The sequence below is a fragment of the Microtus pennsylvanicus genome, chromosome 6 (genome assembly GCF_037038515.1).
Source record: "Microtus pennsylvanicus isolate mMicPen1 chromosome 6, mMicPen1.hap1, whole genome shotgun sequence".
In the NCBI taxonomy this organism is placed as follows: Eukaryota; Metazoa; Chordata; class Mammalia; order Rodentia; family Cricetidae; genus Microtus; species Microtus pennsylvanicus.
In genome coordinates, this window is record NC_134584.1 from 71,539,159 (window position 1) to 71,560,398 (window position 21,240).

The following is a 21,240-nucleotide window of genomic DNA, read 5'->3' on the forward strand; positions in this document are numbered from 1 at the left end:
GGCCCTGGAGATCATAGAACTTTTAATTGCTCGTTTCCTGTAAGATAGACACCCAGGGAAAGTTGCGCTATTATTATCTCCTCTGGTACTATACTCATGAGTTGGTGCTCAGACCTATTCTGGTTGGAGCAAACTACCAAGAGTGGAGTTTCCATGTCACTGTTGCCGTTATGCGATTCCTCCTCCCAGTTTATGAATGTCACTGAATAGCAGCTAACATTCACTGTGGAGAGGTTAAGTTTTACGTTTTTAAACTTATACGCACAGTGCACTCGCTAAAACTAAATGTTTTAGTGGCAAATCCTGCTGCATGTGCCTCTCCTACAGGCCAAACACCCGCACTCTTTTCCTAAAAATGTGAGTTGATTTCGAGGAGGAGATAATACAGGGACGATCAGGCTAATAACCCGGGGCGGGGGAAGAGGGGACAGGGATAAGGGAAAAAAAAACATTTCAAATAGGAGGTGGGTTGATAAAATGGCTCAGTGGGGCTGATGTTGGTGCTTTGGACATCTGAGTTTCAACTCTGGGACCCACATGGTGGAAGGAGAGAATCAATTCCCACAAATTCCACTCGTGTGCTGTGGCAGGCACACATACACACACACACACACACACACACACACACACACACACACACACACACAATGTGATGATTGAGAAATAGCCAATTACCAAAATAAAGGTTCTCAATACATCGCAAATGAGATGGGCATGTACAAGGGAAAAGATTCACTCTTGCTCCCTTTAATTCCACACTCCACCATCTGTTGCTTGGTTTCGAAGCTGTTTTTAAATAACAGCATAACAGTATAACAGTTTTCTAACGTGTTCAAAGATTGTACCTGAATTCAAACATCTCTCTTATGAGACTTTACAAAATGAATCAAAGAGTGACATTTCCTTTTATTTTGTGCACAGCATTAACAATGACTATGACTAGACACAGAGGGTGTGCTAAAGCCTATTATTAAGGGAGTTAGAAACCAGTCTGTACAACTCTGGAATACACCTTTCCAAATGCTAGAATAGACACCAGAAACCTTATTGACTCTGTTAATACAACATTCAATTCAAAATACTATCACTAATTCTCCTCAATGCTAAAAAATTAAATTAAAAATCCCACACAATATCAAATGCTTTATCTAACATTCTGATTGTAATTAGAATCAAGTTCTCAATAACACCTGGAGTAAACTAAAAGTTAAAACACATTGAGGAAAAACAACTAGTCAAAAGCAATCTCTAATGAAAGGAGGAACACAAACATGGTTATAGAGAACTCTCCAGCTCTGGCACAGTGCCTGGCCCACAGTGTCTGGCCTCACTGGTTGTGACTACCTCTACAGCTTGGGTCAGGAGTGTAATACTAGGTAACCCAATAGGGATTGTGATCCAGACAGAATATTGGCTGGTAGGGTTGGGACCATGGGGGACTTTTCATTCACTTTGTTCCTTTCTGCAGCCCATCCCCAGCTCAGTTTGATCACGTCTTTCCCAGGCCCTTCCTTCCATTAGCCTTGTAGAGTGTGCTGTATTGTCATACAAAGAAGAGCACTGGAATACACTCAAGCCTCCTGGTCGCTTCCCTTTCAAGCTCATGACCACTTTGCACAGGCTGTGTAGATGCTTCGGCTTCCTTTTAGAGTCTTCACAGGCAAATGCTTCAGAGCTGGGAAAGTGCTCTCAAGATACTTCCTCTGGAAAGTGCAAACTGGCAACTTTCAGAAGGAATCACAGCCACAGGTTTATTGTTTGATTGGGTGTGCGTGCACACGTGCATGTGTGTGCATGTTTGTGCATGTGCATGCGATTGTGGGTGTTGTGCCGATAAAAGTTCAATTCTAAATACAATAATTTTGAATAAGTTACAATAAGAATTTGTTAGTCCTGCAATCTGCTACATGCAATGAAAAACTGAGGAGCAGGGAGGTCAAATGACCTAAGTGAACATACACAGTCGTGACCAGAGTCAGAGCCTGTACCTGGGCCTCTGAAATGGAAGGCCTAAGCATATTGCTCTCCAAGACTCACTGAGAAACAGCATTCTTGGAGAAAAGAGTGCAGTTAGCAATGGTTCCCAGAGATGGTCAGATGTTTCAGTTACCGGAAGCATCTTCTTTTCCACGTATAGAATTGTGTTGTTTTTATTTCAATGTTTTAAACTACATATACATTAGGAAATTAGCTGTGCTTGTTCTTATAGGACAAGAATACTTCACAAATTCAGATTTAAAAGCTATGATACTAGTAAAATTTAAACAGGATAAACTTACAGAAATGTTGTTTCCTCGTCAATGAAAACTTCATGGCTCACAGGAAGAGCCATGTGTACTGCAGCATCTTGACTATCCTAATATTAATGTAGAGGACAATAATATGCTGGATGTGGAAGTGCTAAATGTTAAAATGTGGGAGTTTTCATTCAACTGTGGCCACTCAGACATCTTATTTATCTAAAATTCTGCTCAGGAATAAGAAGCTGTTTTAAATGTCAGTTTTGCCGTGACTTCGCCAAACTGTCTTGTTAATTTGAAGATAAAGTTTGCATCACGCCTTCATTGCTGAGTATCAAATCAAGTGACTGCTGGGATAAATGTAGAAAAAGAATTTTCCATTCCCTGTTAGCTTTTGAACAAATATGTACAAAGACCCTTGTGGCATAGTCTACTGCCCTGCGAATACAGTGCTAATTGGTGTGGGATGAAGGGCTTGTGTGTGGCTCACCTGGACTGGTAAATCCCTCACAAAGGAAGGATTCATCACAGATGTACTATAGAAGTAAGAGATTATCCAGGGGACCTACGCATACAGAATGCTTTTTAAATATGAAAATGCAAAATTATTTTTTTAAAAAGCAGTAATGTAAATTCATGAACTCCAGAAATACTTGGCAGAGATGAAGAACCCAGAGTCATTTTCTAATTGCAGGACTCTGTCTCCACTAATTAGCTGTGTGACCTTTTCCAAGACAACTTTCCCACCTGAATTTCACTTTTCTCATCAGCAGTTATGAGATAATTGAACTAGATGAACTCTGAGTTTTCAGAATCCCCAGTTTCACAATTTGTGATAACTCTATCCATGTTTACACTTGTGTCTTTCTTTCTTTGCAATTCTACAAACTAAAAACCTAAAAGAGTTAGTTTATCTTATAAGTAATGAAATGTTATTCCTTATTCATCTTATAAAACAAAACAAAGCAAACGACTCTTGAAAGTCTGTGAAAAAGAAATCTATATAATTTAACTTTGTGCTGTATTGCAAACAATATCACGCTGTGCATCCAATATCAGCATGAAGGATGTCAAAAGAAGGCACTGTGGACCCTTCTCTTTGGCCCAAAAATAGTTCTCTTTGCATGTGTTTTCTAGCAGGAATCTACACTTATGGTTTAAACGTTTATTTAAAGTATCTTCTTATTTCCCTGGATTCTCCAGGATCCTTGCTATGCAGGAGCTGAACCACTTGCTTTGACAAAGATGTGTCTTTGATTTTGTGCTGCCCTTCACACCAGCACCCTCACTGGTCACTGTACCCGAGTCCTCACAGGTGCTCTTCACACCAGCACCCTCACTGGTCACTGTACCCGAGTCCTCACAGGTGCTCTTCACACAGGACCCTCACTGGTCACTGTACCCGAGTCCTCACAGGGCTCATCACACCAGCACCCTCACTGGTCGCTGTACCCGAGTCCTCACAGATGCTCTTCACACAGCACCCTCACTGGTCACTGTACCCGAGTCCTTACAGGTGCTCTTCACACAGCACCCTCACTGGTCACTGTACCCGAGTCCTCGCAGGTGCTCTTCACACCAGCACCCTCACTGGTCACTGTACCCGAGTCCTCGCAGGTGCTCTTCACACAGCACCCTCACTGGTCACTGTACCCGAGTCCTCACAGGTGCTCTTCACACAGCACCCTCACTGGTCACTGTACCCGAGTCCTCACAGGTGCTCTTCACACCAACACCCTCACTGGTCACTGTACCCGAGTCCTCACAGGTGCTCTTCACACCAGCACCCTCACTGGTCACTGTACCCGAGTCCTCACAGGTGCTCTTCACACAGCACCCTCACTGGTCACTGTACCCGAGTCCTCACAGATGCTCTTCACACAGCACCCTCACTGGTCACTGTACCCGAGTCCTCACAGGTGCTCTTCACACAGCACCCTCACGGGTCACTGTACCCGAGTCCTCACAGGTGCTCTTCACACAGCACCCTCACTGGTCACTGTACCCGAGTCCTCACAGGTGCTCTTCACACAGCACCCTCACTGGTCACTGTACCCGAGTCTTCACAGATGCTCTTCACACAGCACCCTCACTGGTCACTGTACCCGAGTCCTCGCAGGTGCTTTTCACACAGCACCCTCACTGGTCACTGTACCCGAGTCCTCGCAGGTGCTCTTCACACAGCACCCTCACTGGTCACTGTACCCGAGTCCTCACAGATGCTCTTCACACAGCACCCTCACTGGTCACTGTACCCGAGTCCTCACAGGTGCTCTTCACACAGCACCCTCACTGGTCACTGTACCCGAGTCCTCACAGGTGCTCTTCACACAGCACCCTCACTGGTCACTGTACCCGAGTCCTCACAGGTCCCCTTCACACAGCACCCTCACTGGTCACTGTACCCGAGTCCTCACAGGGCTCTTCACACAGCACCCTCACTGGTCACTGTACCCGAGTCCTCACAGGGCTCTTCACACAGCACCCTCACTGGTCACTGTACCCGAGTCCTCACAGGTGCTCTTCACACAGCACCCTGACTGGTCACTGTACCCGAGTCCTCACAGATGCTCTTCACACAGCACCCTCACTGGTCACTGTACCCGAGTCCTCACAGGTCCCCTTCACACAGCACCCTCACTGGTCACTGTACCCGAGTCCTCACAGGGCTCTTCACACAGCACCCTCACTGGTCACTGTACCCGAGTCCTCACAGGGCTCTTCACACAGCACCCTCACTGGTCACTGTACCCGAGTCCTCACAGGTCCCCTTCACACAGCACCCTCACTGGTCACTGTACCCGAGTCCTCACAGGGCTCTTCACACAGCACCCTCACTGGTCACTGTACCCGAGTCCTCGCAGGTCCTCTTCACACAGCACCCTCACTGGTCACTGTACCCGAGTCCTCACAGGTGCTCTTCACACAGCACCCTCACTGGTCACTGTACCCGAATCCTCACAGGGCTCTTCACACAGCACCCTCACTCGTCACTGTACCCGAGTCCTCACAGGTGCTCTTCACACAGCACCCTCACTGGTCACTGTACCCGAGTCCTCACAGGGCTCTTCACACAGCACCCTCACTCGTCACTGTACCCGAGTCCTCACAGGTGCTCTTCACAAAGCACCCTCACTGGTCACTGTACCTGAGTCCTCACAGGTCCCCTTCACACCAGCACCCTCACTGGTCACTGTACCCGAGTCCTCACAGGTCCCCTTCACACCAGCACCCACACTGGTCACTGTACCCGAGTCCTCACAGGTCCCCTTCACACAGCACCCTCACTGGTCACTGTACCCGAGTCCTCACAGGTGCTCTTCACACAGCACCCTGACTGGTCACTGTACCCGAGTCCTCGCAGGTCCCCTTCACACAGCACCCTCACTGGTCACTGTACCCGAGTCCTCACAGGTCCCCTTCACACAGCACCCTCACTGGTCACTGTACCCGAGTCCTCACAGGTCCCCTTCACACAGCACCCTCACTGGTCACTGTACCCGAGTCCTCACAGGTGCTCTTCACACAGCACCCTCACTGGTCACTGTACCCGAGTCCTCACAGGTGCTCTTCACACAGCACCCTCACTGGTCACTGTACCCGAGTCCTCACAGGTCCCCTTCACACCAGCATCCTCAATGGTCACTGTACCCGAGTCCTCACAGGTGCTCTTCACACAGCACCCTCCTTGGTCACTGTACCCGAGTCCTCACAGGTCCCCTTCACACAGCACCCTCACTGGTCACTGTACCCGAGTCCTCGGAGGTCCTCTTCACACAGCACCCTGACTGGTCACTGTACCCGAGTCCTCGCAGGTGCTCTTCACACAGCACCCTCACTGGTCACTGTACCCGAGTCCTCGCAGGTCCCCTTCACACAGCACCCTCACTGGTCACTGTACCCGAGTCCTCGCAGGTGCTCTTCACACAGCACCCTCACTGGTCACTGTACCCGAGTCCTCACAGGTGCTCTTCACACAGCACCCTCACTGGTCACTGTACCCGAGTCCTCACAGGTGCTCTTCACACAGCACCCTCACTGGTCACTGTACCCGAGTCCTCACAGGTGCTCTTCACACAGGACCCTCACTGGTCACTGTACCCGAGTCCTCACAGGTGCTCTTCACCCCAGCTGTCATCCTTCACTTGCTTAAATAGACTGGGTCCTCTCCTCAGCCACCACTGTATGTTCAGGTCCAGCATCCACATGCCTGACTTTGTGACTTCTAAGGCCACTTCAGCATTTGCATGCAAAGCCACACTGTAGGATGCAATGTTGCTCTCAGAACCCGTCAGTGGACCCCATGAAACAATGCAGAGGTTGGTTTCCTGCGGAGCGAACTTTGAACAGGAAGTGGGAAGATACCTGCTAATATCTCCTTCCCTCTGACTATTCCTAACTACGATCTGATCTTATTGCTTGACTGCAGACAGCTGATGGAGGAAGGTCATTGGTTAAAAAATAAAGAAACTGTTTGGCCCTCATAGGTTAAAAAATAGGTGGGAGGAGTAAACACAACAGAATGCTGGAAGGAAGAGGAAGTGAGCTCAGAGGCCATGCTCCCCTCTCCTGGGCAGACACAATGGATGAAGCTCCAACCCAGGATGGACGTAGGCTAGAATCTTCCCGTTAAGCGCACCTTGGGGTGCTACACACATTATTAGAAATGGGCTAGTCCAGGTGTGAGAGTTAGCTGAGAAGAGGCTAGATATAATGGGCCAAGCAGTGTTTAAGTGAATACAATTTGTGTATTATTATTTCGGGTAAAGCTAGCCTGTGGCTGGAGCTGGGTGGCAGAATGCAACCCGCAGCTCCCTTAACAGACAGCCTTGACCTACACCTGCTAAGCAGCCTGTCCTTGATACACAGAAAACCGTGAACAAATTGGCAGCATATTATGTTGTGTTGTGTGCCAGGGCTCCCCCTTCTTCATCTCATATCTTACTTTTTGGAAATATACCTTCCAGTAAAACAGCAACACCCAATTTTTGCCTCCGAGTTTGTTTCTAGAGAACCCAGGCTAAGGTGAAAAGTGTTGACACAGTTTATCCACACTCCCAGTCTGGGATGTTCAAAACTTGACTTAACTATGTCCCCACTTCCCTTTCCCTGAGAAATATACCCAGCAACCCGACAAGACCCTCACTAAACCATTATCAGCCTGTGTGTGACTTGTCTGTGCCATATCCTGTGACTCTAGGCTTCCCCTAACTCTCACCAGCTTCTGGGGGTTTGGATGAGACCTCCTCCCTGCCTGAGACCATAGTCTCCCTCTCCTTACTTGGCTAGCTTCTACTAATCCTTACTGGAAAACTTTGCAGTGGTTTCTCTTCATGTCCTGAAACATCTGTAGGGAGGGGTGATATCCTGTCCTTTATAGCACCTAGACTCTATCTAGGGCTTTACAAAGAAATGTCACCTCAGAGAGGCCAAAGAGTCACCTGCGGGGACAAGGTTTCATCATGGCAAGGCCAGTACTAATTCTTATACATCGGTACTATCTACCCAGAAAGTGATCCACATCCTCTCTGCCTCTGTCCCTCCATCCCTCCCTCCCCCCTCCCTCCCTCCTTTCTCCTTTTTCCTTTCTTCTTCCCCCTCCCACCCTCCCTCTCTTTCCTTTTTCCTTCCTTCCTTTTTTCTTTCTTCCATTATCCCCTGCTCCCTCCCTCCATTCCTTCCTCCCTCTGTCCCTCCCTCCCTTCCTCCTTCCTTCTTTTCTTCCCCCTTTCTGTCTTTCTTCATCTCTTTTTATCTTTCTGTTTGATTTATTTATAGCACTCATCTCACTTGCTCATTGGCTGACTCACACATGTGTCCGACACTACCCAATTTCTAGGTGTCACCTATTTTAAATCTAAGTTTTCCTGTCTTTATTTCTTGAATACCGAATGTCCACCAACTTAATATTAATGTGTAGAAGGTTATTTGATTTCAGAGTACATATATGTTCAAAGGTTCACAATGCTGAACTGAAAGACTCATTTGCATTATGATATTAAGCAAATCATTTAAGCTTTTTGTGTTTCATATTTATTTTATTTTGAGAAGTGGTTCTATACATAGTTCTGGCTGGCCTGGAACTTGTTATGTGAACAAGGCTGGCTCAAACTCACAGATATCTACCTACCTTTGCCTCCCAAGTGAGTGCCGGGGTTAAAGGTGAGCACCATCACTTTCAGCTCAGCTTTCCTTACTCACCAACTAAAAACTCAAGAGAAAAACAGTCTCTCTTAGCTGGAGCTGTAAGATGCTTTAAAAAGTTACAGCTCTCTCTGGTTACATGGCCACTTCACTTTAGTTTGAACTGTGAACTACACATACATCAATCAATCAATTATTATAATAGTCAAAACAGAATTAACACTGAAGGGGATTTCAGAGACATTTTGTTGTGTTCCAAAAAATGAAAAAATTGAAGTTCAGAGATCAGAAAGTTTGAATCATGTTTCCTAACTTCTATATCAGAACTCAAATATATAACATATAATATATATGTTTGGATTCCTTAGCCATATGAAAGAAAGATCATGCATATTAAATGCTGTTTTACCTGAGAACTGAAGGAGGAACTGATCCCCTCACTTTTATCCCCCACACCTTGCCTCGGCTGCTCTTTATTGATGGTGATCAGTGTTTCTTCCAGGATAAAATAAACTAGCTGTGTCCTAGTGTTTCTTCCAGGATAAAACAAGCTTGCTGTGTTGGAATGAGGATCCAGCGGTACAAGAAGTAGGCATGGAGCTCTGGGTATACACACTGACCCACACCGATTGTGTAACAGGAAGACATCAAAGGCACCAAGCAATCAGCAGTGATGCTAGTGTGTACTGAACTCCAGGTCCTACAGGCCTTAGCAAGTGGATTCAAGAACTATATAATCTAGTTTTAGCTAAGTTAATTCTCACAGAATCCACAATTAGCTTAAAAATACCCTTGTTAAATATCTGTGAATTGAAGATAATGCTGATTGAACATGCACAAGAGAGCATCTATGTTAAAAATCTGGAGGAAACTTTCGCTCCTACTTATGGGCTGTGTCAGACACACTGAGTAATAAGTCACTGGTGGTATAATCAGACCTACCAAGAATCCAGCCAAAACAATCCAAATTATCAAGCATAACATTTTCAACAGGAGTTTATATAAAAATTTTTTAACAATGAATTTCAAAATGTTGTTTATACCCTGAAATACTGGCTAAAGGTATATTGAAGCCATCATGATTAGCAAGATATTTAAAAATAAATGCTGCCTGTAGTTCTAAGGAAATATCCTATTCCTCAAATCTTCAGTTAGGAAATCAGCAAAAATATCATAACAAGAAAAAACTCATTAGTTTACAAATCTTTGTGCTCGGCAATTAATAGTACATGTGGGTTTGCTTTCTTATGTATGTAGGACACAAAGGTCATTGTAATTTTGGTGTTGAAAATAAACGCCCCAAATCAGAATCACAGAGTTGGCTATGCAAATGTGCTGATCTTAAGCTTTTAAGAGTCAAAGCCAAAGGCTGGATTCCTCCTTTCCCATGCTAAACCTGGACATGCATGTTCACCTCCATGCTACACCTAAACATGTGTGTTCACCTCCATCTTAACCCTGAATATGTATGCTCACCTCTATCTTAACCCTGAACATGGATGTTCACCTCCATGCTAACCCTGAACATACGTGTTCACTTCCTATTCTATTCTCATTCTTTCCAGGGTTGTTCCATGCTATAGAATTGGGAAACATGGTCTTTGCCTAGAACTAGCTAGTTTATAGTAAGTTTCCTTATATCATTTATAAAACTCCTCTTAAACCTTCTACTCAGGCCTACATTGGCAACACTTTGCTATTCTGGGCATTACCAGCACTAAGTCCCTGAGAACATACAATGAATAACACCCCAAGTCAATGCCACTTTAAAGACATTTTGCATCTTAATAAATTATACCATAAATCTTGCCATATTGCATTACAGAGAACTCCAACTGAATGAAGTTGCATGCTACACGATTTACTTATCCTGTACGTTCACAGAGGCAACTTGCTTTCCAACTATTTCCTCAGCTGTCAGCAACCAATTTGTCCGGATTATTGCTCTACATAAAAGTGTTACAAGCATGGGGATTTATTAGCTGACTATCGCAAAGGTGGCAATCTTTTTTGCCTACCAAAATGCTGCTGATCAGAAAGTTAAATAATGTAGATTAACATTATTTCACCTTTGCTTGAAATCTGTGGTTCAACAACAGGCAAGATTTGCTGTTCAAGCAAGCAGTATGATGCGCATCATCTAAATTGGTTTACAGATTATTTTACTGAGGAGTTAAAGGCTTCCAGAAAACAAGCTGAATGTAGACTGTGGTGAGCCAAGGGTGAACTTTACAGTCAGGGTACTTGGATTTGTGTCCTAGATCAGCCACTCCACTTGTGCAATCACCAAGCAGCCTCTTAACCAACTTTGGCTTCGTTCTTCGTATGCACAGAATTGATCCAGTATACATGTTCCTTCTCTGCCTCCTCACGCTGAGTTGTATATAAAGATGCTTACAAGCTTGGAAAGAGTCATTCTCATTGCTAATCTATGTCCCTGGTGAATACATTTTTATGTAAATTAAACAACAAAATGTGTAAACTCCCATATACCGAGACGGTGAAAACTCTGAACACAGTATTAGAAGACGCATACTACAAGAAATGAAGCCATAGAGTTATATACAATATACTAGTCTAGAACTAGCCAATAGTTAATGTCATAGTGAATGGGTCATGCTAGAAGATACCTCTGCAGAATATGTACACGCTAACTTTTGAGGCTTAATGCAACCACAGTACTGAATGTTCCAGCCAGAATAATAGGAGAAAGAAAAAAATGGAAGCAAACTGTCACTATTTATATGTAATGTGACCTTATTTATTGAATATCCCAAAGATCTAAAGCCTCACCAAAACCTATTAGAGCCAATTAAACATTTTTTTCCAAAATGTAGGATCCAAAAATCAATAGAAAATATCAGTACTATTACTGTCCATCAATAGCAAATTAACTGAAAACTATAAGGACAAGAAACCAAATTTTCAATAGCTGTAAAAGTAAAATTCTTGAGGATAGAAGTATTTAGAATAAAAGCCTGGGAAGGTAGGTTCATAGATTGGAATTATCTATATTGTTAAAATGTCCGTGCTCCTCAAAATGACCTCCAGATGCATGTAGTTTCTATCAGGGAGTGAATAATATTCCACAAAGAGAACATTTTCCACAAAGAGAATGTTTGTTGCATTCTTAAGCAAACAAACAGCTGAACTCATTCTACTACCTGAGTTCCTAATGTATCCCAGAGCTAATAAAGACATGTAGACAAATGGAGAGGAGTTCAGAGCCTAGAGGTAAAGCAAGGTATGCACAACCTAGGATGCTCAGCAAATGTGCCTGATACACAGATCAGAGCACAGGCAGATTCTTCAAGGAATAGTCTTAGAAAAGCTGGATGTCCACATGCAGAAACCAGACCATAATCTCTCCCAGATGCACAACCCAATTCAAGATAGATGAAAAACTTTAATTAAAGACACACAACCATTAATCTATTGGAGAAAAAAATACATAAACACTTCAGACTCTTTACTGTTATGTTCAGTAGTGTTGTTCATGGATTCCATGAAGTGGACACAACATTAATGTCCATCGACTGATGGATAAAGAGATATAATACATAGTCACAGTAGAATGTTATTTGTTCATAGAATAACAAAATTTTGATACTAGAACTTTCCAAAAAGTAAATAAGCTTAGAATCTATCATTTATAGTATACAGATAAAACAGGAGGCCATTATACCTAGTGAAATAACCCATGCATAGAAAAGTAATAAGTGCCATGATCTAACTGACACCAAATCTTAAAAGGCCGACTTTAAGAAAGTTTTAAGTAGATCAGTGTGTCAAAAGTCTCAGGAGGGCCGAGGGATGGGGACAATGCTGACTGATCAGGATAAGAATCGTGGTGTGCTGCCCTACAACAGTGAGGTTTTAGGTACAACACAGTGCCTGTATTTATAACCTACATGAAAGGGTCGTGTTTCCACCAGCCATAACAAATGCCTGAGGATTTAGCCATGTTTACCTTGGTTTAAACAATACATGATATATATGTTGAAGCATCACATGACACCCTAAAATATGTACAGTTTTATATGTCAATTAGAATGTTGTGGTGAGAGAATCTTGATAATGTACAGGCTAGTTTTTTCCTAAATGTATTAGTTTAGCATTTGAATATAAGCACTGTTCAGACATATTCTAACTCATTAGTTTTTCTCTTTTGTATAGTATCTGTACATTTCCCACGATTATACCTTAAGTTCGTGCCTTCCACCAAGCCATGGTCATATTGACAATATATTAATTCTTCATTTAAAGAATGAATAATCATACTTTTCAGGATTAAATCAAGCTTCAAGTGTTTGCGTTCAAATTAAAGAACATTCATTGAGCATATGTGCCACATATTCTCTGAAGATGCTACAGGAAACAGACATTCAAATATCCCTCCTGTCATGGAATTTTCATTGTAGTACAGTGGAGAGGATGTTCAATGAAGATACACAGTATGCCGAATAGTGGCTATGTCTATAAAATATCGCAGAGTCTGAGAAAGGGAATATTAAGAAAGCAGGGCTTTCTCAGACCCGTGAAAGTATAAAAGCAAGACAGGCAAGTGACTTAAGGAAAGGTGCCACAGAAGGGGAATGTCTGGTGTGCTTGGGGAGCAGCAGTGTGTCCATAACGACTGGAGGGCAGAGGAGGAAGAATGCCAGCATTTCAGAAGGGGTTTGGACCACATCACACAGAGGCTGTTGGCCACATCAGAAGGGGTTTGGACCACATCACACAGAGGCTGTTGGCCACATCAGACAGGGGTTTGGACCACATCACACAGAGGCTGTTGGCCTCAGTAAGGACTTTGCTTCTACCCAGACCATAAATGGGAAATAAGTGAAGGGTTTTGAGTAGAGGAGTTAAATTATTTTATTTGTGTCTTAAATCTTTTATTCTTCGAGACTGGAGAGATGGTTCAATAAATAAAGGTCCTTGCTATGCACATGGGGACTTAGTTCAATCCCTGGAATGCATGTAAAGATGGAAGAAGAGAACAGATTTTACAATGTTGTCCTTTGACCTTGACATGTGTGATGCAGCACATTCATAAATAGATACCTATCACATAAGTATTAAATAAAACGATTTAAATGCTCCTTACAACCCACAATTAGTGAAGTTGCTGGAGTCCCCACCACTCTCTGAGCCTTGACAAACAACTAAGAACAGCAAGAAGAGTCAGGTTAAAAAAAAGATCCAGAAGTCGAGGAGCAAAAAAAGGGGGGTCAGGATGAAGGGGCCAATCGAACAACGATGCCCTGTGTCATCAAGCTGGGAACAGACCGGCAGATGAAGAGACAGGTGGGAGGAAGTGGCTGCTGCCATGGTGAAGGTTCCTCCCTCTCACAGCTGATCTACTGGTGTGTGTAGGTTCTTTAAGAGGACAGTCTCCTGGAAGACCTTCATGTCTAGTTTGTTCATGATAAAAACAAGGCTGACTATCAATTAAAGAAACGTGTTCACCTCTGGAATGGTGAAACATAAATATGTTAGCATTGGACAATTGCCTTCCTCCATTCTCACTCAGACTCAGGAAGTCAGGATTCTACCCCCAGCTATCAACTGCAGGTCTCCAATCGGGCCGCATAGCCTCACCAGCAACAGAGCAGGAACGGGCTGATGGCTTCCTCCACTTGGCTCCCAAGGTACCACATCTCCTCCTGCCCTGTGCTGTACAGTGCACACCTTCGCCCTGCTGTCTCTCACACAGTAGTTCCAGAGCGAATGCTTCAGATCTGAAATCTGGGCTCCTTCCCTGCCCGTGCTCCCTCTGTGAGTTGACCCCTTTGTGTGTTTCCTGCACCACTCATGACTGACGGTTGCCAATGTGCTAGTCATTCTTATAACTCCCCTTTCAACCCGTCTCACACACAACTGAGGACTTCACTGCTGGAATAAATAACATGGTTCTTCACTTCAGACAGTCCGTAGTGAAGCTTCAGCCTCCCGATCCCCGAAAGCTGGATTTTCCCTTGTCTTTTGCTAACACTAAAACTATCAGAGCCTCCTTTCTATTCCTTCTTTTTTTCTCACTTTCGTCAAACACACCAGCAATTCACTCTTCCTCAAGGCTGCAGCCCGGTCAAATGCACAGCCACTGTGGACTGACCCTGAGACTGGCAGATATACACCATGACTTAAGCTACCAAGAAGAACAAAATGACTTCCAGAAAACTCTGAGGGGCAAAGTGCAAACAAGGCCCCTGTTTTCCAAAGGTTTGATACAATTTGTAGCCCACAGTGGTGTTTCCCCAACTTTGTTTGCAAACCAGATACTATAGTTAACTGAAACAGCATTGTCTCCTGTTCCACACGCATGGGCTGAAAGCTACGGCTTAAATAGGTGTGTCAGAATTGTTAAAACAAAACAAAACTAAGGGCCTAAAATGTCAGTTTAGATTCCTCTTTTTACTTTTAGACTGAAATTTCCTTTATGCTGGGAATGTATGAGTTCTCTTTGGATTGTAAATTCCATGATTACATTGAAAGGAGATTTTTTAAAAAATAATAAACCTCTCTATGCACCGTGCTTTTTCTATGCTGGCAAGTTCTCACACATTTTGATACAATGAACATATGTAACTGACAAAAATATAAAAATAGACTTTTTAATCAGATACAGTCCCTATCATTCAAGTAGTTGGTCTAAATAACCTTAACTTTGTAGAGAAATGTCATTCAAGCCTCAGAACACAGTTTGCTGCACTATCAAATTAACACAATCTGCCTCACTCATCTTCTTCCTTTTCTAAAATTCTGGAAGTCTTTCCTGATGTATTAACTCCTAAGAGGTTATAAGGATTCCGTAGCGAGCTGTAGGACATACCACATCTGATCACTCTGAGAACGAGCATTATCGCAGATCACTTCCTACCCTTGAGAGCATCCTTTCTTTTCCAAGTGTCCCATATCAGGTTAAAGTCCCCTTTTTCGATTCCCATAACTTTTAGGCACAATTATTCTGACATCTGGAAACAAATTTCTGGATACAAATTGGAACAGCCTGTCCATCCACTAGGCAAAGCTGCCACCTACTGGTCATTGTTTGAATCTACAGTTGTCAGTGCTGACTGGAGCTGTAATGATGGAAGATTTCCTTCTTTAAAACTGTTGACAGCCAGTGATAAAGTTTAGATTGTTTCAACAAAAGCTTGCCATCTCTACGGTCAATAAAACACCAATTGCACAAACCTTCCGATGAAATCATCCCTTTTGCCAGCGTCTCTGTCCCAGGCGGTGATGTCAATGATCCCCCCTCTTTCCTCATAGAGATGGAAATCAAACTGTTCCCTCCACTGAGGATTCAAAGTTTTGGGCATAATCTGAAAAGGCAAAAAATATTTTAGTTTCAATAGTAATATTTAAAAACAACTTGAGACATTATGCATCAAATCGTGTGAAGGGTAGTAGTTCCACCGAATTGTCCGGGGTGTACGTGTATATTAATTAGTCTCTGTTGAGAATAGACTCATGGATGTGTTCAGAGAAATCAGAAAATCAGAAGTAAGCCCTTACACTCTCTTATTATCTATCTTAAATGCATAAAAGGCAGCCTGTCAGCGCAACAACAGATTCATGTACTAACATTTATTCTATCACAGTTACTGATTGAAGAACGAACACATAGTCAGTTATCTTGTAATAAGAGAAGATGAGAGTTCCCAGAGTTCCCGTTTTCTCTCTCTGTGCACATAAATGTTTAAAATTCATGAAGACAGACAATGAACTATGTGGAAGCGGAAGGAATAAGCAAGCATATTTGGGGTGTCTTAGTTGACTCCGCCTTCAGCATTTAGTGGCATTCCACTTCCCATACATGGAAACTGCACATGTGTGTGTTATTCATATTCTATAAACAATAAGGAGGTCTAGGCTGCAATTTTGTAATTTTAAATATGCAGGGAATAGACCCAATAAGTCAATAAACGAAGTTGCCAATATTAATGTGCTATAAAATTTCACTTAGCATTTGCCTGGACTACACTCAGATTTGTTTCTCTTGTCATCCATTTTAAAGCAGGTAGGTATGCAGTGGCCTTTTCTCTTCTTCATGTATGACAGACGGGTCCTTAGATGCAAAGAATTTGAAAGCAATGATGCATGTAATGTGTAAAGGTAATGCAAATGAATCACAACTTTAAAGTTCATAATCTGAAATTAATCTGCAATAGATCATGAACAGAAAGATCAAAAGAGACACCTGTCCATAGTGGGGTTCATATTTTATGTCTAAAGAGCAGAACTATAAAACTAAGCCAAATAGAACATGCAAATCGTGTTAACTGAGAGAATACAGAAGTGGTCATAGATACCTATTTTTTATTTTAAATAGTAGCTGTTTTAAATTTGTTCTTAAGCTCCTGGCGAAAAATACAAATATTACTAGATGGATCCTATGATAATTCAAATTTCCTCTTCATGAATGATGAACTCCTATGGCATTTTGGAATATAGTTCTTTTGTTTTGTTTTGTTTTTTTCAAGACAGGGTTTCTCTGTAGCTTTGGAGCTTGTCCTGAAACTAGATCTTATAGACCAGGCTGACACCGTACTCAGAGATTCACCTGCCTGTGCCTTCTGAGTGTTGGGATTAAAGGTGTGGACCACCCCTGCCCGGCTATAGTTCATCTTTTTTATCAGGTCATAAACAGACCAACCTTTTAGCCTTTTATATTCAGATTGTCTTTCTCATATAATTTTCTTCCACCTAAAATTTATGTTTAAATCTTCCATGTGGGCCTCCATAAGATCACCATATAGCATGCCAGCAATACACTGCCTGTTAATACATCAGTTTTGTGATATTTTGAAGACTTTAAGTACTAATGAAGACTTTCTGGACTAGAAGGGAACTAGATAAAGTTTTGACCCCAAATCCACAAAAGTAAGTACATTGAAGACAAGGAATTTTCACAAAAATGGCATGTGATTGTCATGTAATTCAGGATGGATGGGAAGTACTCATCCCAAGGTGTCTATGAATGCCAGCTGTTAAAATCTGGAAGCAATTGGATATAACAAGATGTAGTTACAATTCGTAGGTGCTTGCCATTACCATTAGTTTCACAAATGGCATGCTATTGGCTATTGATATTACTTAATATATTACCACTAAAAATTGTTGCTCTACAACTATTACTGATGCCACTAACCTTCTTCCTTTTGCTTTTAGCATTTACTGGGAACTTACGATCACAGCAGTATTTTAAGCCCTTTGGGATTTTTTTGGTTTTTTTTTTTTTTTTTTTTGGTTTTTCTAGACAGGGTTTCTCTGTGGCTTTGGAGCCTGTCTTGAACTAGCTCTGTAGACCAGGCTGGTCTCGAACTCACAGAGATCCGCCTGCCTCTGCCTCCCAAGTGCTGGGATTAAAGGCGTGCGCCACCATCGCCCAGCTTTTATGTCTACTGTACATTCATTTAATCTCTTTAATAACTTGCTTAGGTAGACATCATTGTAGTTCTATTTCTGCGGAAGGGGAAATTGACACACAATGTCATTAAGTAACTTGTGCCATTGCTATGACACATAGCAACAACAGGGGTTTGACTCTTTGTTTCTTAAATACATCTTAAAATTTCTGCATATGATATGGCCATTGCAATCATGAACACTAACAGTTGTTGCTGTCTGCATGGGGCCTGAGGAAAGAAAAGAAAGGAGAAAAAGCAAGTGAGGTAGGAAGGAAGGAAGGAAGGAAGGAAGGAAGGAAGGGAGGGAGGGAGGGAAAAAGGAAGGAAGGAAGGAAGAGAGGGAGGGGGGAGGGAAGAAGAGAGAAAGGAAAGGAAAAATGAAGGAAGGGAGGGAGGGAGGGAGAAAGATAAAGGAAGGGAGAAAGGAATGAAGGAAGGGAGGGAGAGAGGGAAAGAGAGAAAAAAGGAAGGGAAGGAGGGAGAGAGGGAGCGAGAGAGAGAAAGGAAGGAAGGGAGGGAGGGAGGGAGGGAGGGAGGGAGGGAGGAAGTGAGGTAGAGAGGGAGAAAGGAAGTAAGGGAGGGAGAGAAAGGAAGGGAGAAAGGAATGAAAGAAGGGAGGGAGAGAAAACGAAAGGAAGGGAGAAAGTAAGGTAGGAAGGAACGAACAAATGAAAGAAGGAAGAGAGGAACATGCTGGGGGGTCAATTTGAAAAAGAAAATGACTGGCAGAAGTGAAAGGGGAGGAAGAAGATACATGAATATAATTGTAATACATTTTATTGAAGTATGACATAAAACTCAAAAACTATATGATTAAATAAAATTGCATAAATAATTTCTAAAACACCTTTTGTGTTGTATTGGTCAAAATCGGATTGTATAACATGACCCAGAGTAATCTGAAAGAATTTCATTGCCTGCAAAATAATGTCTGTATCACAGATGCTGGACGTGCTGGTGCTGGGCAATGCCCTGAGCATTTCCTGGTGGGGATATTGTTGCTCTTTCCTCTTAAATCTCACAAATGTGCAGCGAGCTAGTTCCTGGGTAATGGATGAAGGCAGTGGGACAGAAGAGCAGAGTGGCTCTCTCAAAGCCACCTAGGGCACAGACCGACATTCTATTCCACAGCCCTCATTTTCAAAGGGACGCAATGGTCACAGCTCCTAAAGCCTGGCTGCTAACCAGTCGGGACCTGCCCACCAGTGGCAGGAGCACAGATGGAGAGAGATGTACCTTGCTCTTGTACTTCTGATGCCCCAGTCGGAACTTCACATAGGGGTCACTCAACCCATTGGAATCCATTGCTTTGAGGTCTCGGCCCTCGATGAGGGTGATGCTAACAATTCCTCTCCACAGGTGTGACTTCCTGTGCTGGTCTGACAGACGCAAGCTTTGGGTCTGAAACTTTGGCAAAGAAGAAGTCAGTTAGCTTATTGTGTAGTAAAATCCAAGCTCTCAGTTGGCCTTGCTCTTTTTCCTGGATAGTTTTTCAAAGAATAGAAGTTAGTCAACTATTGTTTAAAAAGTTATAATTTATGGAGTATTATGTATTAATTATAAAATTATTAATAGATTATGGAATTATCTCATGATGTATTTGTTATGTTCAATGAATACTCAAGCCCTACAGCTTGTAGGCTCCTAAAATTAAAAGATATAGATATCCCTGTTTCAAAATATGCCTAAAATAACTGTCAGAGACCACAACTATACTTCTCTATTTAATTTTTAAGTTTTAAGAGTAGTTTTTCTATATTAAAGTAATTTTTCAGATGGTCTTAGCATGTTAGACTTAGAAATTTTTAAATCTGTCTTACTATCTTAGGGGATAAGTGACGTTCTAGAGCTATTTAAGGGACCAGAGAATATAAAACTAAACAGTGTGTTCACTGACATCTTGCTTTTGCCTGAAACTTGTGTCATGAATATTTGCAATTATTTTTAAGTTAAAATGTGATTTACATTAGAATGTTTTTAGAGTTTTCCCTCATTCTGGTGTATGAATAGTCTAATAATCTCTAAGATGCTCAATTCTAAACCACAATATTCAAACCAGTGAACAAAATCGAAATTGTTTTAAACTAGTGAATTTACTAAAATACCATATGATTTTTAAAAACTGAATGACACTTAAACTAGAGAAAGAGCAATAACAGCAAACACGTTCCATCGGAAATTCAGTATCGTGAAGCGCTAGAGAATCACCGTGTCTGTTGATAAGTGTGTTTGACCCACTTACAGTGGGTCAAACTTCATACCAAGAAGAAGTTCAGTTCTCCACACATAAACTAAAAGTTGGCCATATTTGATGCCAAATCCCTTCTACATCAGCCTCATGAAATTGACTGCCTTATCCGCTCGTCCTCCCATTTTGATCCCTTCGTTTCTCCACACCATAGTAATGCCAAGGCTAGTTGTACATGTGTTCATCTAAAGTTATGTATTTCCAGGTACTTTTATCAGGAAAACAGAAACTCTGTTCTTCAAAAGGCAGTAGTCATGGTGTTGGCAATATTTCCCTGGAAATCTTTCTAAACAACGCTATCTGGAGGCACTTGTCAACAGCAGATTTTGGACACTGATGCTGCCTTATTAACATCATCACACACCTCACCCATGAGCCTCAAGAGCAGCATTCCAATGAGTCCTGAAAGACAAAGTCTTGGAAAGTATTCGCAAGCCCTGCCTACTGCATGAGGATGCTTTGTTTCCTTCTGTGCCACACAATGGGTTTCTACACTGGATTTTGTTTGAACGAAGTATTTCTCAGAGCAACTGTTTAGAATTCATCGTACAAACAATGACTAAGGATTGGCCTTGGTTTGTTTTAGGGTTCACTGCCAGGACAGTTGATTACTTTTGGTGGTGTTGGGGATTTAACCTGGGACCTCTGAACTACCCTGTCATGAGATTCTGCTCGGTTGCTTGAACAATTGATGGCGAGAGTGTCCCTAACAGCAGCACCCAGGGAGGGTTCTAGACTTTGGCTACAAAAGCACTGTTGAGAAGTGCGATGGTCAAAGGACGAAAACGAATGTTACACTAGGAATAAAGCAATTTTTTTATTAAATAACATGGCTTAATAGCTGTCAATTTTTATGAAGCTTCAAAATTTAAAAGTGTGTGTATACTGCACACTGTAGCATTTGGCTTCAACTAAAACTCTATGTAGAAAGCAAGGCCTGAGCTCCTGTGTACTGAGGTGTAATTGAGGCACAACGTTGAGCTACTAAATGGGGAGGTGTGACTAGAGCCCTGAATTTCTGGATTTTAATCTTTGTGTCTTACAGCTTAAAAATAGCGATGGTTTAAAAGAACACAAAATCCAGTTCAGTTCATTGTCAATAAAGAGGTTCAGGAAATCAGATCATGTGCTTTATCATATGAGTGCATACGTGTTCATGATAGACAGTGTACTTAAGTATGCTTTCTTCTAC

General features: G+C 42.4%; 1 protein-coding gene across 5 annotated transcripts in view; it reads right to left on the reverse strand.

Annotated features, from left to right (window-relative positions):
* Positions 1-21,240, reverse strand: part of Mctp1 (multiple C2 and transmembrane domain containing 1) — a 569,227-nt gene that overhangs the window by 180,168 nt on the left and 367,819 nt on the right. For all 5 annotated transcript variants that reach the window (XM_075976418.1, XM_075976419.1, XM_075976420.1 and 2 more), the window contains 2 exons: positions 19,037-19,207; positions 15,582-15,712 (listed from right to left, as the gene is read on the reverse strand). In XM_075976418.1, coding sequence (XP_075832533.1) covers positions 15,582-15,712; positions 19,037-19,207 — 302 coding nt within the window. The remainder of the gene's footprint in view (positions 1-15,581; positions 15,713-19,036; positions 19,208-21,240) is intronic.